This window comes from Tiliqua scincoides, chromosome 3 (genome assembly GCF_035046505.1).
Source record: "Tiliqua scincoides isolate rTilSci1 chromosome 3, rTilSci1.hap2, whole genome shotgun sequence".
Lineage (NCBI taxonomy): Eukaryota > Metazoa > Chordata > Lepidosauria > Squamata > Scincidae > Tiliqua > Tiliqua scincoides.
This window is the reverse complement of record NC_089823.1, coordinates 26,701,056-26,716,992: the sequence shown is the minus strand read 5'-3', so window position 1 is coordinate 26,716,992 and position 15,937 is coordinate 26,701,056. Positions and strand designations below refer to the sequence as shown.

The 15,937-nt window shown below is 42.2% G+C and overlaps 1 protein-coding gene across 1 annotated transcript in view; it reads left to right on the top strand.

Moving 5' to 3' along the window:
- The window catches only part of KATNAL1 (katanin catalytic subunit A1 like 1), a 43,824-nt gene extending 35,341 nt beyond the window's left edge, over window positions 1–8,483 (top strand). Inside the window, exons 9-11 of the mRNA XM_066620027.1 lie at window positions 984–1,118; window positions 1,661–1,787; window positions 6,546–8,483. Of these exons, the coding sequence (XP_066476124.1) occupies window positions 984–1,118; window positions 1,661–1,787; window positions 6,546–6,744 (461 nt within the window). The 3' untranslated portion in view covers window positions 6,745–8,483. The remainder of the gene's footprint in view (window positions 1–983; window positions 1,119–1,660; window positions 1,788–6,545) is intronic.
- The last annotated feature ends 7,454 nt before the right edge of the window (window positions 8,484–15,937 follow it).

Sequence of the window (15,937 nt, the reverse complement as noted above, 5' to 3'; positions counted from 1 at the left end):
GAAGGAGGAGTTGACCAACAGCAGGGTGGAAGCCAGGCAAAGGTAGAAGTTAGATATGCAGAAGCCAATCCACTCCCTGAAGTGACTATCTTACCTGGTTACACAGAAAAGGGCCTCCCCCTCATTCCCTTGCCCCAGGCAGTGAAGGTTTGACATGAGCAACAGCAAATATGTCACTGGAAGTCTTAGAAAAGCCTTCCACAGCAGGTTTCTACTGCTGTACCTGTGGAGCCCTACCCATACAGGCTATAAAGAGGAAGGTTGCAGAGCTTTGACAATAGAAAAAAAACATTAACACTCCCTAGCCAGGCAGGCAGTTACTGTTGTTGCTGCTTTTGTTCTAAAAAAAAAAATACCATCTGTCTTCCTTTAGGATCTCAAAGAGGTTTACAACATGATAAAAATGCAACAGTAGCAGTAAAAATAAACCCAAGGGGATGAGCAGCAAAATGGAGAGTGTAGCAGATCATAAAAGCTCAGAGAACACCTGAGAAGAGTTGGGTCTTCAGTCTGTAACCAAATGCTGGCAAGGAGGGAGATAGATGCATGGTAGAGGCCAAGGAATTCCACATCATGGAACTGAGCGCCATTCCCACATTGGGGCCATGACTGAGAAAGCCCTCCTGTGTGTCTCTCCAAGGGGTACCAGTACAGGCAGGAGAGCTTTTGCCTCCGATCTTAATGGATGAATAGACTGATACTCCTCTGATTGTCACAGAAAGTGGAAGAGGTATGGCATGTGGAACTCCCCAAAGATATAAACAGCAAATTTTTTTATATAAAGCAAACATTCCACTACACTAAGTAGCTAGGTATTTTCATTTGTCTTCATGTTTTCTTTCCTGCTCCTTCATTTCTGATAAACTCTGTTGAAAACTAGGATTGGGCTAACCACTCACCCAGGAGGAATAGAAAACAATGCCTTTAATTGTAAAATATTTAATTTTAAAAGTGACCAAAATGGCCTATGCCTGTTCATATAGGAGTAGGTGGAGCTCTTGAGAATGATGACCCTTCCAGAATGGTGATGGTACTGGCTGCTACAAATTTTCCCTGGGACATTGATGAAGCTTTGAGAAGGAGGCTGGAGAAAAGGATTTATATACCTTTGCCAACAGGTGGGACTGCTTTAATTGTTTCCCTCTGAATGTGCTTTTTTTTTTGCACTTGTTGTTTAAAGCTTCCCTAAGGGATTATTAAAGATTAAATTGGCATTTCTTTTACAAACATTGCATTTCAGGAATTAATAACATGTTTTATAAAAAGGAATTAAAATGCTTGAGATTGCAGATCAAAAGAGTTGTCATATTTCACAGCAGACCCTGTGAGGAGGATCTTGGATTTTAAATGCAAGCTCATGTTAATGAACTTGGAATTATTTTGAATGTTCAATGGACAATCCTTGAATGAGAATAACCTATTATACATGACATGTAGCTGCTGGACATATATCCTTGTGTCAGGTTCTCCCACTTTCCCCATAATGTTTACTATAGTTTTTTATGTGTCTTGACTTGATGACACTGCTGTGCATTTCCCTGCCCCTCTTCCACAGCATTGGTGGTTGACAGTGGGGAAATATTCAACACATTAAGTCCATAGTTTCTTATCAGAAACTGTGTTGCCCTGCTCACCAAAATATTTTACATGATTATTTCAGCAAAAGGCAGAGCAGAGCTGCTTAAGATTAATCTTCGGGAAGTTGAGCTGGATCCTGACATCAGCCTGGAAGAAATTGCTGAAAAGATTGAAGGCTACTCTGGTGCTGATATCACTAATGTTTGCAGGTATGTCATTCTCTATGTTTGCATGCTAAAAAAGAGTTGAATTACTAGACAAGCTACACTTATTGATTACAGAACATCACTGTACTGAATTTTTGACCAACGGCAGCGGCTTTTCAGCTTCAGTGGAACTCTTTCCACATCAAATGGTCTGCCACCAAACGCCAGTATGTTGCGCAGGATTCTGAGTTGCTGACCAGTCCTGTTGGACCAAATCATTTCTCCTCATGAATTGATGGTACACCTTACAGCACATTTCGTGCACCACAGTGACTGGGCCTTACAGAAAATTGATAGTGGTGCATACACAATCAGGGAAGCTTGCCTGCAATTCTTGATCTTCCATTCAAGGGACTTTCCAATTAATTTTCAAAAGAATCTCAGGGTTCACTAGAACCAGGGTTGGCCCATCCATGAGGTGAGATGATGTGGGTTACATCAGTGGTGGATTGTCGGAGAAGAGAGGGTGGCAGATTTGGGATACCCTTCAACCCAAATCTGCTGCCATCACTGCCTCCCTCCAGCCTGCCACAGACAAGAGCCACATTGATTTGCTTTATGCCTTCTTCTTTATCCTCACCATTTTTATGCCTTTTTATGCCTTCTTCTTTATCCTCCTTACCATGCTCCTTCCACAGTCTCATCAAACTCTGAAGTGTGAGACCTTGACTTTTCTTTACAATGACTGCATCAACAAAGGAGTTCCTTCATTTACGTCATCCTTTTAAATAAAAACAGAAGTCCTGCAATTCAAATTTGCAAAAACTACACAAAGAGCAAGTGTAGTTGCAAATAGTAAGGGGCAAAGTGGCAGTGGTGGCCCCGAGGTGACATGGGGTGGCATTCCAAGTTGTGCCGTTCCTGACTAGAACATAGTTTGAAAATTACTGCCTTAAGTGACTGCAAATGAAAATGAAACTAACGCTGAATAATTTTTCATGTTCTGCATCAACAATTTGTTGCATTAAACACTGGTCAAATTGTGGCAGCTACCATTCACATTAATAGGACAAAAATTAAAACTTGGAAGAGCTTCTTTTAGTACTGTATGGAAAACTTTTGGTTGCAGCCAAAGTGATTTGACCACAACCCTGGAAATTTTGTTTTTATTTCAAAAATATACAGCACATAATATTAGTAATGGTTGAGAGTGACACTCTGGACAAATTGAAATCTGCATTGAAATCTGGTGTCTTTGTTTCAGCCATATGGGTGGTAGATGGGTGTCCTTTATTATCTGCTGAATTTTTTTTTATAGGTAATGCAGTGCAACCCTGGAAAGATGTTTTTCTTAGTAATTTCTTTCTGTGCAATAAGAACAATGCTTACATATTGTAACCCACCTCAGAGTCTCTGCAGCTTGGTGAATTAATAAATGATGAAACAGGTGTAATAATAGAAGATAATTAAAGGGAAGATATTAATACTTTAAGCCAGAACTAATTGAATCAATCTTTTAGTTAAGATCAAAGAGGACAGGTCCTCTCATGGATTGAGAACTGGTTGGAGGCCAGGAAGCAGAGAGTGGGTGTCAATGGGCAATTTTCACAATGGAGAGAGGTGAAAAGCGGTGTGCCCCAAGGATCTGTCCTGGGACCGGTGCTTTTCAACCTCTTCATAAATGACCTGGAGACAGGGTTGAGCAGTGAAGTGGCTAAGTTTGCAGACGACACCAAACTTTTCCGAGTGGTGAAGACCAGAAGTGATTGTGAGGAGCTCCAGAAGGATCTCTCCAGACTGGCAGAATGGGCAGCAAAATGGCAGATGCGCTTCAATGTCAGTAAGTGTAAAGTCATGCACATTGGGGCAAAAAATCAAAACTTTAGATATAGGCTGATGGGTTCTGAGCTGTCTGTGACAGATCAGGAGAGAGATCTTGGGGTGGTGGTGGACAGGTCGATGAAAGTGTCGACCCAATGTGCGGTGGCAGTGAAGAAGGCCAATTCTATGCTTGGGATCATTAGGAAGGGTATTGAGAACAAAACAGCTAGTATTATAATGCCGTTGTACAAATCTATGGTAAGGCCACACCTGGAGTATTGTGTCCAGTTCTGGTCGCCGCATCTCAAAAAAGACATAGTGGAAATGGAAAAGGTGCAAAAGAGAGCGACTAAGATGATTACGGGGCTGGGGCACCTTCCTTATGAGGAAAGGCTACGGCGTTTGGACCTCTTCAGCCTAGAAAAGAGATGCCTGAGGGGGGACATGATTGAGACATACAAAATTATGCAGGGGATGGACAGAGTAGATAGGGAGATGCTCTTTACACTCTCACATAATACCAGAACCAGGGGACATCCACTAAAATTGAGTGTTGGGCGGGTTAGGACAGACAAAAGAAAATATTTCTTTACTCAGCATGTGGTCGGTCTGTGGAACTCCTTGCCACAGGATGTGGTGCTGGCGTCTAGCCTAGATGCCTTTAAAAGGGGATTGGACAAGTTTCTGGAGGAAAAATCCATTACGGGGTACAAGCCATGATGTGTATGCGCAACCTCCTGATTTTAGAAATGGGTTATGTCAGAATGCCAGATGCAAGGGAGGGCACCAGGATGAGGTCTCTTGTTATCCGGTGTGCTCCCTGGGGCATTTGGTGGGCCGCTGTGAGATACAGGAAGCTGGACTAGATGGGCCTATGGCCTGATCCAGTGGGGCTGTTCTTATGTTCTTAAATATGAACTAGGACAAATTATTTCTTTCCCCAGTCTCATAAAAGCTATCCTACTTACAGCCCATTCCTCTCCCTCTCCAGCCATTGGATGCAGCATCGCTGAAAGAGTGTGCACTGCATGCTATGCCGGGGAGGAGAGCATGACTAGACAGCCCAGGAGAGGAAAATGGACATCTGTTTTACTTACCTCCCTGTAAGCTTCCAGTGGTCCTCCTTGGACCTACATCAGCTATTTAGCTGGTAGAAGTCTGAGGAGAGTCAGGGGGTATGTCGAACCAGGAAAAGGGGGATAGGATCTTGGTGTGTGCCCCTGCCACTGAAGTTCTCCCCCTCCTATTCTGAACTGTATCTGGCTTGGCTTGAACCTCGCCCCAAACTGGCCACAGTCCCCCCTCCTGTTCTGCTCCCCCCCCCAATGCTGACTTAATGGCAGCAGTGTGGGACAGAGGAGATTCAGTGGATTGCAGTTGCCCATGCATGGTTTCTGGTTGTTTTCCCTGCCAGCCATGGCGCGCAAAATGACAGAGTGACTTTCATACCAGCGTTCCAGGACTTACACGGATGGATTGCGAGATCCTTCAGTGTAAGCCCTAGAGAGGATTGGGCTATAAATGTATTTGTTTAAATAATTTACAAGCCACCTTTCCATCTAAAATAATCTCCCAAACTGGCATATGCAAGATAAAAAGATAGATGTCAGCGTGAACAAAAACCAAGAGCAGAACTAACAACAGATAAACTGTAGGTTTAACAGAAAGTGGCAGGGATCAAAACTGTATCCATCCAGCTCTGAAAGCTCTACAGAAAGAATTGACTTTTTTTGACTTGCCTTCAAAAATTTAAGAGAAGGAACTGGATGACTCTCTCTAAGGAAAGAGTTGCAAAGAGCGGGCACTACTACTGGAAAGCCTTGCTCTCCAGGATGCCTACCATATTTCGGGCAGTGAGCGTGCACAGAGCAGGGCCTCTGAAAATAAGCTGAGCATCCAGCCCTGCAATTTTGCTTATTCCACTGGGGTATGTGTAAGCAGCAGGTCAGGAGGTTGCTAGGCAACCCCAATATGTTCACTTCCAACATTGGCAAAATAGTCCAGCAACAGCTGAATTATATTTCTGGCTATTTGGGGGGCAAGAAAGAGAACACTGTTAAGTTACATGGGGAATTGGTAGAAGCAGTAAATTCTGGCCAACCTCCAGAACCATGTATCAGCACTAAAACCATTTGAGGGGAAGTTAATCTGCAATGTCAGGTTACAGACAAATTTGACACTTAAGCTGCTTTACTCTGATTAAAGGCTTCAGTGGGGGGGGGGGTCTTCCTTAATTTTGTATTCTCTTTGACCAATTAGAAACATCAAAACCACAGAGCTCAAACAGTGGTAGAAGATACACAATTTCTTCAGGTCAATCAAACAGTGAATCTGCACAGAATCAGTAATACATTTAGGGCGCAATCCTAACCAACTTTGGAGCACTGGCATAGTTCTGCCAGTGGGGCATATGCTGCATCCTGCAGTTGGGGGGCAGTCACAGAAGCTTCCTCAAGGTAAGGCAATCTTTGTTCCCTTATCTCAGAATTGTGTTGCCCTTGCCTCGGTGCTGGAAAGTTGGTTAGGACTGCGCCCTTACAATCACATAAAACTGTAGGTGTAACTCAGCTGTGTAATAATATTAATTAGCAGAATGTGCTGCTTAATTCGATATTGATTCATACACATTGGACTGGATTCTTCAACTCAGTTGTGCTCAACATAAAGGAGGATTGCTGCAGAAAATTTTAAAGGACTCTTCCCACTGAGAAGCATTTAAGTTCACGGGCTGGGCATTTTCAGAAATCATTGTAGAAGAGTTTTTTGTTTATCTGTGTGCATTTACCAAACTCCTTGGTGGATTTTGGCTCCAATGTGTTCTTTATATTATGTTCATACTGGTGATAGTGAAGATGTGAAAGTTAGCCTCAGCAAATGGACTGGGAAGACAGCTGTGAGTAAAGATGTCCTGCAGTCCTGCTGAAGGCCTGAAAATGCAGAATAGAATTCTCAGTTCCTGCTGCTAATAATAAGCATGTGTGCACTTTCCTTTGTTTTCAGGGATGCCTCTTTGATGGCAATGAGGCGGCGCATTAGCGGCTTAACCCCAGAAGAGATTCGTGCACTCTCTAAAGAAGAGCTTCTGATGCCTGTTACCAAGGGAGACTTTGACCTGGCTCTGAAGAAAATCTCCAAGTCTGTGTCAGCTGCAGACTTGGAGAAGTATGAAAAGTGGATGTCTGAATTTGGATCTGCTTAACCTGGGTGACGTAATTTTTTTTTTTTTTGCACTTTAAAGAAAGAAATAAAATGTTACATGGAAAGATCATGATATTTCATGAATGAATACTAAAAACTGTAAATGTAGCAAGGAAAACCCTATGCATTTGTGGACACCTGCACTCCAGTGTCCTGATTTTTCTAGCTTTTATCCGCTAATCAGATATGGGATTGTGCAGGAAAGGTGAACAAAAGCTTATTGCATTCTGCTTTTGGTGTTAGGCCATATTGCATATCTAGCTAGAATCTAATTCTCTCTTCCTTGAAATAGGACTGAAGTTCTTATTTGGTGCTTTTGCCTCTCTCCCTCCATTAGAGAGCTCTTGAGTATGATTAAGTTAAAATAAGGTGAGATCATGTTACCACAGCTGAGTAGGTATTTGCTGGAACACTGATAAGTATGGAAAGTATAAAAGAGAGATGTGTCCTCAGACATGTTATGTATGTGTGTCAGTGTGCTGTGCTTGGCATATGTCTACCTTACGTTCCCAAGTGTTTAGAGATGTGCATTCTCCTTTTATGTTTATACGTTTACTGAAACCAATGCCAGTGTAATAATAGCAAACAAAATTGCCTCATAAAGTGTGAAGACACCAGTATATAGGAACCTGGTGATATCATTTGATGTTTGAAATCTCAGGTCCAAGTTTCTTTTTGTCTCTGATCTACACTGGTTACATTGATTTCAGTGGACTGGGAGCCTCATACTATCCAACTTTCCAGCACCAATGTAGCCACAATACAGCCCAAAGGTAAGGGAGCAAGCACTCCCTTACCTTGAGGAGGCCTCCATAACTGCCCCCCCCACCATGGGATGCAGCACACACCCTGTTAGCATGGCTGCATCAGTCTGGAAAGTTGGATGGGGTTGGGCTCTAAATGTCAGTCTTGATTTCTCTTTACCGCAATGTAAGTGGGAAGAAAGATTAGTTTCTAGAGAATTCTTGGCCAGCCTACTGTACCCTGGAGGTTACTATGGTTTAACCTGCCAGTGTTAAATTTCAAACCAGTGTCCATCTTGCATTGTTTCAGCCAACTGTTTTATGTTTTTAGTATAATATTGTTTTAATTTATGTTTTATAAATGCTAGTTGCATATTTGTTGCAGGATAGGATACGGAAATGAAAGACAGTGGAACCTAAACCTAATATACGTATAAGCTGTCACTTTTGTCATCCAGGATTACTTCCCCTGCCCCACCCCACTCTTTATAATCTTGGTACTTTTTAGCATTTTCACCTGTTTCTTTTGTATTTTAGCAGTTTTCTTTTATGCAGAATCTTTCTAATATTCATTGAGTATGAAAAGTGTTCCAATTAACAGTGACTTAATCTTTGGACTCTTCAGATGTAATGTAGAGTTCACTTCTTGAAATGATCTGGTTCACATGTATACATGGGGAACTACTTATCCAAATTAGTTGTCTGGTATATATAGTCCACAATCAGAATTCCTTTTGGTTCTGGTTTTGAATTTGGCTCTAGAAAATTTTTGTGTGAAAGTGACATTTCTACTTGGAAAATGTGACCTAAGCCTATGAGTGTCAGATGCTATTTTGACCAGACCTCAAAATTATATGGCCATGAACTTACGGTATTTCACGGTCCAGTTCTCAAGCTACCCTTTCATTTGAGAGTGAGGTACCTAAAATTTGGGCCTCAGAAAAATCATCCTCCAGGAAGCTGCTGCATGAAGGGGTTTTTCAATTGTCATGCTGATTCAGCACTCATGTCACCCACCAGCCATGTAGAAATTGTACTAATCCATGTATGAATCTCTGCTAGTCCAAAAAAACAGACAAGGACAAACATGATCTTGTCTGGGTGGCACATCCCAAAAAGTGAGTGTGGAGCACAACTTCACGCTAGTTGGTTTCTTGACCTTGAGGCACCCACTTTCCTCCCCTGGCCCCCTTTCATTACTGCAGTGCTAAATCAGGTATGGGGTAAGATTCTTTCTAAGCACATGTTCCTCTAGTTTCCACCTAGAAGTGGCATGAGAACTGCTCAGTTGCTTTACAAGGTTTCATATCTCATAAGTTATTTATTGTGAAAACTAACTCCTCAGCAAAGCATTTGCTGGACATGTCCAGAGCTGCAGGTGTGACGCGGTTCAATAGGAAAGAGAGGTACCAGTGTTTACCCAGCAGAATCCTACTGAATGTGATCAGCTACACAGGTTGTGTTTGTAACAGTTTGTATGAGTTCTTGTTATTTGGGTTGTACTTTTTCTTTTTGAAAACGGAAATGTCAAGACTGTGAATGGTACATTCTGTTCCTTTCCCACAAAAGGCAGCTCTACCTTGAATGGAAGAAATCACAATAAATGTCCCAATGATGACTCACACTTCTTGTTCGTGGTGTGATTTTTGTTCTGCATATTCTGCTTGGCTCCTGCTATGCCTGAATTGGATACAGAGTACCGGAAGCCTGGGAAGAGCACAACACTTCATAGAGCATTATCAGCATTTCTAGTATTATCTCTAATAGTTCTTCTTGCTCTCTCTTATTTTGTGGGGTGAGTGGGCACTAGCGCTGCAGTGCTCTTGGGATGTGAGGACTCCTGAGGGAAAGATAAAACTGTCTTTGGGCCCAGTGCTGTTTTCACACAGAGAGTTATGTGGTTTATCACAGTAGCATTTTCTATACTTCAGAAAGTGAAACATTCACAAATAGATAACTTTCTCTTTAACCTTGTTGACCACTCTTGTGTGAATTTCAACCATGTGTCTACCAATACTATCAAATACGTTGCTCATTTTGTGACTCTATGAATGGGCTTAGTCTTAACAAGTAAAAAATTACATTCTCCAGAATAAACATCATCATAAATTTGTGTGCTTTATGCAGTCTTGGATTTGACAGGGTTTTTTTTCTCCACTATGTAGTTTATCTTGTGGATATTATAGTATAGTGGTTTTTAAAAACTATATTGTTTTGAGCAACACAAAATTGCTCTGCCACATTTTCTTATTATGTGGCCACATCTGGGGAATGCTCTGAAAAAGCAGCTACTGCATTTGTCTTATGACTGCAGTTGAGCAAAGCTCTCTGCACACAGGGAAGAATCATACACACAAATGTATACAGCCTCCACTGCAGCCCTTTTCTCTTTCTTGAAACTGATGGAATTCTTTAAAAAGAACAAAAACCTAGATTTTACAACTGGTCAGCATTTTTCTCCATTTTTCAGTGTGATCTTGGGAATCTCAGGCCCACACCTTGGGGGCTGCAATGCAAGCTGAAAGGCATAAATGCGTGGATGAATGAATACTGGAACCACTGCTGGTACCCAGAAAACAATTTCAAGACTACCACTATAATTAGTGGCAAGGATAATCTGACATGATTATTAAATACTAGAACTTAATCGTACATGCAAGTGCCCTCTTTCATAAACTTATAATACCCAATTTTTAAAAAACCATTGTGCATTGTTTATTAGCAGAAGGTATTGTTTCTTATTAATCATTTATATAGCACTTGAGTGTTCATAGTGCTTTTCAGTCTTGTTCTTCCTTTCATGCTTAAAATCCCAAATCATTAATGGCCAGAAACTGAGAACTAATTACTTGCCCAATGTTGACCAATGAGTGAACTGCTGTGCCAAGACAGTATTAGTAGTACATTGTTGTAGATGTTCACACACTTAAGAGCCAAATTAGATGTGCCTAATTGTGCAACTTGGCCCTGTGGGGGTTGCAGGGGGGAAACACAATGAATAGTGTGGGGGATCATGACTCTCATCACAGATTTCCTGTGTCCCATCTTGTTCTAGCCCTCAAAGAAGCATGAATGATAAGTATCAGTAAAATGCCTTTTCCCTAGAAAAAATCAAAACCTGCTTTTTGACTTCATGTTATGTAAGTGAATAGGCTGAAGTGCTGCCTTGTATGTCTGAAATGACAGAAAAATAACTGATTTCATCACGTTGTGCTCTCTCATAGCTCTGGGGCTATTGGGGATCTCTCAGCTTTGTTTCACTGTGGGTGTGCTGCTGTAATCTGTGACAGAGCCTTTAATTGGAGAGATGCTTGCATGTAAGATCTTAGTGATGGGGAGGTCATATGAGAGGAAATGGGCTGAATGTAAGAAACCATAGCAACTCCAAGGAAGGTTTATAAATATCACACACACACACACACACACACACACACACACACACACACACACAGAGTAAATAACTTGCTGACAACATTCTGCAGGGTCCATGTTGTGAACAATAATGCAGTGTACACATAGGTGCCAGCCAGAAGAATGTGGATTTCCAAAATGGTATCTTAGTGAGTACGACAGAGAAGGTTCACAGTTTGATTCTAATATGCCAGGTTTCATTATAGGACCAGAGGTGACCTAAGGCCTCCTGGCACTTGAGGCAACATGCTAAATGTTGTCCTTCCTTATCTGGTGATACATCAGCCTTTGATCCTCTCATTCCCTGGTTTCAAAAAGGAAGATGGGGACAGAGCATGAATGAAACAGTGAAGGAGAGGCGAGTGGTGAGCTAGAGAGTCAGCACTATAGCCCAATATTCTCCTCTACCACGTCCTTTTCCAATCTGTTGAGCTGGAGAAGGCAGAGGCATAGCTAGGTCATTTGACACCTTTCCACACATTGCCCTTACTCATCTCCCTCTTTCCAATATAAGAAATTTTCCTTCCCCCCCCCCATATTAGCCCCCATATGCCCCACTCTCCATGATCCCACCCCTCACCAGCTTCCCACCAGTGACGTCTCTGGAGTTGGTGTCATCCAGTGCAGTAGCTCATGGTGTCATCCCCATTAAATTTATTTTACTATATAACAGTACATGTCACCCAACAAATCTGTAACCAACAAAAAAGCAAGTAATCAACTTGATAACACTTTCACAACTTACTAGGAGTTCTAGTATTAGCTCTGAGACATGGAAATGAGAGCTGACTCATTCTAACACTTTATCGGTTTGATGCTGAGCCATAGAAACACCTCATTGGCTGTCAGAAGAATCAGTTTCATTGGTCAGCTTTGATTTAAGAAAATCCACTTTTTGTTACATAAGGCAGTTGTGTTTTCTTTTTCTGGTTATTTGGTTACAAAGTTTGAAAGAATACAGATAATTCAGATAGTTTGTTTCATTACATTCTGCATTAAATAACCTATGAATGAAAAAAAGATATTGTAAGTGTAAAATTAAAAGAAGAGGTGTGACAGTCCTAGGTGTGACAGAGCCTCTGTTCAGAAGGCAGGCAGATGCTGAGTCTCAGCTTCTCGTTTCTCCCTACCACAACCTTGATTGGTTAAATTAGGCTGAGAGATAATAAGCAGCTCAGTGAGCTTTGTGCCTAAGGGGGGATTTGGACCAGGGTCTCCCCAGTCCTACCACAGCGCTCTAACCACTATATTGCACTAGCTTTTTCAAGTGATCCTGTGGCTGTGGGGATTCTATATAATTCTAAAAGGGACCATGCTGAAAGAAAAAGCACTTCCAAAGAACAGCAGGAAGTATTGCCTCTTGGCCTTTTCTTTATTAACTTTTTTTTGTTGAAATATTTCATGAGAATCTCCAGGGGCCTCAATCCTAGGCATGCCTACATGCAAATGAGGTCCAGCCAATGGAGGGAGATGTACTTCCAAGTAAATGTGTGAAGGATGATGGGGCCATGTGCATAAAAACAAAACGAAAGCAAATGCTACCCTATCTATTTAAATTTCATTTTTATGGGCCTGTTTTATTCAGTTTGGCACATGCAGCCCTCCAGAGCAGCCTTTGAGGAATATATTTCCAGTGTGTGAAGATTAAGTACTCTGAAGATTAACATTTTATCAGCATATGGCACCTACGCTTGGCTCTTTCTGATGTTATGCTTATGCTCCTAAAGAGCTGTGTGTGAATATCTATTTGCTCTAATTATCTTGGCTCTTTCTGCCAAGAGGAGGCCCAGGCCTGGCAATATCTATTATAGGCTTGTAATGCACTGGGCTGGGGATGGCAGCAAGACGGAGTTGATGTCATTTCGTAGAAGAGGCAGCAGCTGCTTCATTGAGCTCGCTGGGGAGCACAAGCCCGCCTCGCTGTATGTTCTGACAACTGCATCGCGTTCATAGGCTTGGTTTACACAGGCTGCCAAAAGTGGTGGAAGTGTTTGCAGGGGCTTTGATGAGAAAGCCGTTTGCTTGCAGGGGGGAGGAAAAGGAGCTGCCATGTGAGTCTCTCAACAAAGGGACTTCTGTGGGATCTCCTGCTTAGATGGCATCTTCTGCCGTCCTTTTTCTTCCTGTCACAGGAGGGGAAGGAGCCACTACAACTACCACAAATCCAGTAAACTTAGGCAAGGATGGGCACTCAACTCAGGATGACTTGAGTCAGGCAAAAGCCCATTTTTTGACCAACTGAGTCAACTCGATTCATGGACATCGCTGACCCCAATTAGACTTGCAACTCGGGGCCAGTGACTCTAAAAATGAATGAGGACTCGAAATGACTCAATCGTAACACAAGTCCCTATCTGGTGTGTGTGTGTGTTCTTTTTTCACCGCTTCCAGAAGCAACCTGGAAGCCAGATCCATGCTCAGCCCACTACTTGACTCGTTTCTCAAAATGATTCTTGACTCATACTCTAAATTTCTCATGAATTGCTATGATCACATGCTATGACTCGTAACTCGAATCGAGTCGCAGGGTCACTGACTCGGGACACGACTTGCAACTTGGGTTCAGTGACTCAAGCACATCCCTGGCTTACAGCAGTAAGTGTTGGGCACCATGGGAGAGGTGGATCCAGGGCTGGGATTTGCCCCATCTGTGCCAGCAGTATCAAAAATTCCCTAGAAGCAGAAGACCAACACTGAAGGGAAAAGTCTAAATTTGAACCTTTGTCTCAGATGTGCTAGTTTCCAGGGAGTGGGGTTTTTGTTCTTGTACATGGAGAACAGTCATAAATTGTACATGCCATACACCTGCAACCTGAATTGGGCTTTAAGGATTGGGCTTTAAGAATGCAATCCTATGCACACTTACATGGGCATAAGTCTCTCCTGAGCATACATAGTGGGGCTAACAAAGGCAGGTATTTATTCCTTTTATGCTCTGCTCTCCCACCATGGGTGCATGAGAAAACAAAAATTCATTGGTGCTGAAAAATTAAGAGCATAGGTGGCAGGCAGGCAAGTCTTTCTGGGGAGACAGTTCTATATGCAAGGAGCCGCAGCAGAGAAGGGCCTCTCTCAGCTCACTGGCTGCCTCACCTCTCTGATGGGAGGAGACACCCTAAGGAAAGCCTTAAGGACAATCTTAGTGTATGGGCAGAAAGATACGGGAATAGATGCTCCTTCTGGAACCCAGATCGTAAGCAGCATAGAGCTTTAAACACCAGCAGCTGCATTTTGAATTATGTTTGGAAAGTGAACAAGAGTCAGTGGTATTTTTTTTTTTTTTAAGACAGGGCAAGATGTGTTTTCAGTACCAGTCCCTGTTAGTACTTCAGCAGTTGTATTTTGGACCAACTCTAGTTTCTGAACATTCTTCAGTGGCAGCATGTATTACAGTAGATAATCCTGAAATTTTAACCTACAGTGACCTGAAACTGGAGGTTGGGGGCAATCGTGGCCACCATATGGGATGGAAGGATCAAGAGCAGCTACTACCAGCTTAGTGGGAGTGGCTTTAGCACAAGATGCCCTGTTGCTTGCACTTCTGCATAAAGGGATAAATTTTGTACTGCATCCGATGTAGAATTGTTTTGCTTATAATAGAGGAGCAAAAATTCTTTTCGTTTCTGTGTGGGTGTGCCTAAGCCCTAAGGGGCATTTAGAAGTGAGCCAAGTCTCCTGATCTTGCTGTGTGGTCCAGGTAGCTGAGACATTTCAATGTGAGCATTGCAAAGTCTTTGTTACAGTTTGGGATTTGCCTTTACCCTGAAACATGTGTGTTTCTTTCTTTTGCTGGCAAAATGTTAAAGCTTATACCAGTATTTCTCAAACTGTGTGTTGAGATCCACTAGGTGGGTCACAAGCTAATTTCAGGTGCGTCCCCATTCATTTCAGGATTTTATTTTTAATGTATTTGACTTGGTACATGACTGTATTTGGGGCAATGTTACAGACCTGTACTTTTAACAAGCTACTCTGTATATTCTTTTAACAATGATAGTAAATGGAACTTACTCCTGGTAAGTGTGGGTAGGATTAGAGCCTAGGATTGTGAAAAATTTTCCTGCTTGATGATGTCAGTTCCAGTAATGACATCACTTCCGGTGAGTCCTGACAGAGTCTTATTCTAAAAAGTGTGTCCTGATGCTAAATGTGTGAGAACCACTGGCTTATACAATTAGGCTCTTCACAGCCTGAGCCTAATGTATCAGAGATCCTCCTGCTCCCTTTTTACATGGTTCCCCACGCTCACTTTGTTCATTTGGGCAATACCCAAGGGAATACCCAGGGGAATGACTGTATTTTGCTGGAAATCATTGGGGTTATCCCATTCCCCTCTCCACCCAGAGGTGAACTCTACTCAGTTACATAATTGCTAAATAGAGCTGTTTACTTTAGGATCAATCCAACTAATGGAAATCACTTCAAGTTTTTTTTGTTTTTTTTTTTGTTTTTTTGCAATCAGAGAGCTAGACAGGGAGTCTGTCAGTTAAAACGTCTAAAAGTTATGTTTCACATATAGGATAAGGAGATGCATTTGGCATCCTGGTGGCCAAATTCATACCCCAGGGGTTTTCTCTCTGGTCAGGTCATACTGAGCCACTGATCTCCCTTGGCTTTGCATATGTCAGTCATTTGGGGCCAAGAAGATTGTCTAACTCCTCTTCTCCTGTATGAGCATCAGTGTAGGCTCTGGCATGAAGTGGCGCAGCTAATGATCATGTTACCTGGTGCCAAGCTCAAAATGATGCCTCAGAAGTGATGTCACAACTGGAAGTGATGTCATGCCCTGACTTTTTAAAAAGTGAAAATTGGGGTAAAATTTTTGGGGGAAATTGGTAGATAATTTTTGATAGAATACAGATGTTCTAATGAGGTTTGTTTCTTTGAATTCTGCATTAAATTACCTTTCCAATGATATATAACACGATGGTATTATTCATACATACCAAGGTTTTCACATTTTTGGCCACTAGCGTCAAGATCAGCTTGTTGCCCCCCTAAACCTTGTGGCCCAGTACATTTGCTACCCCTTGCACCCCC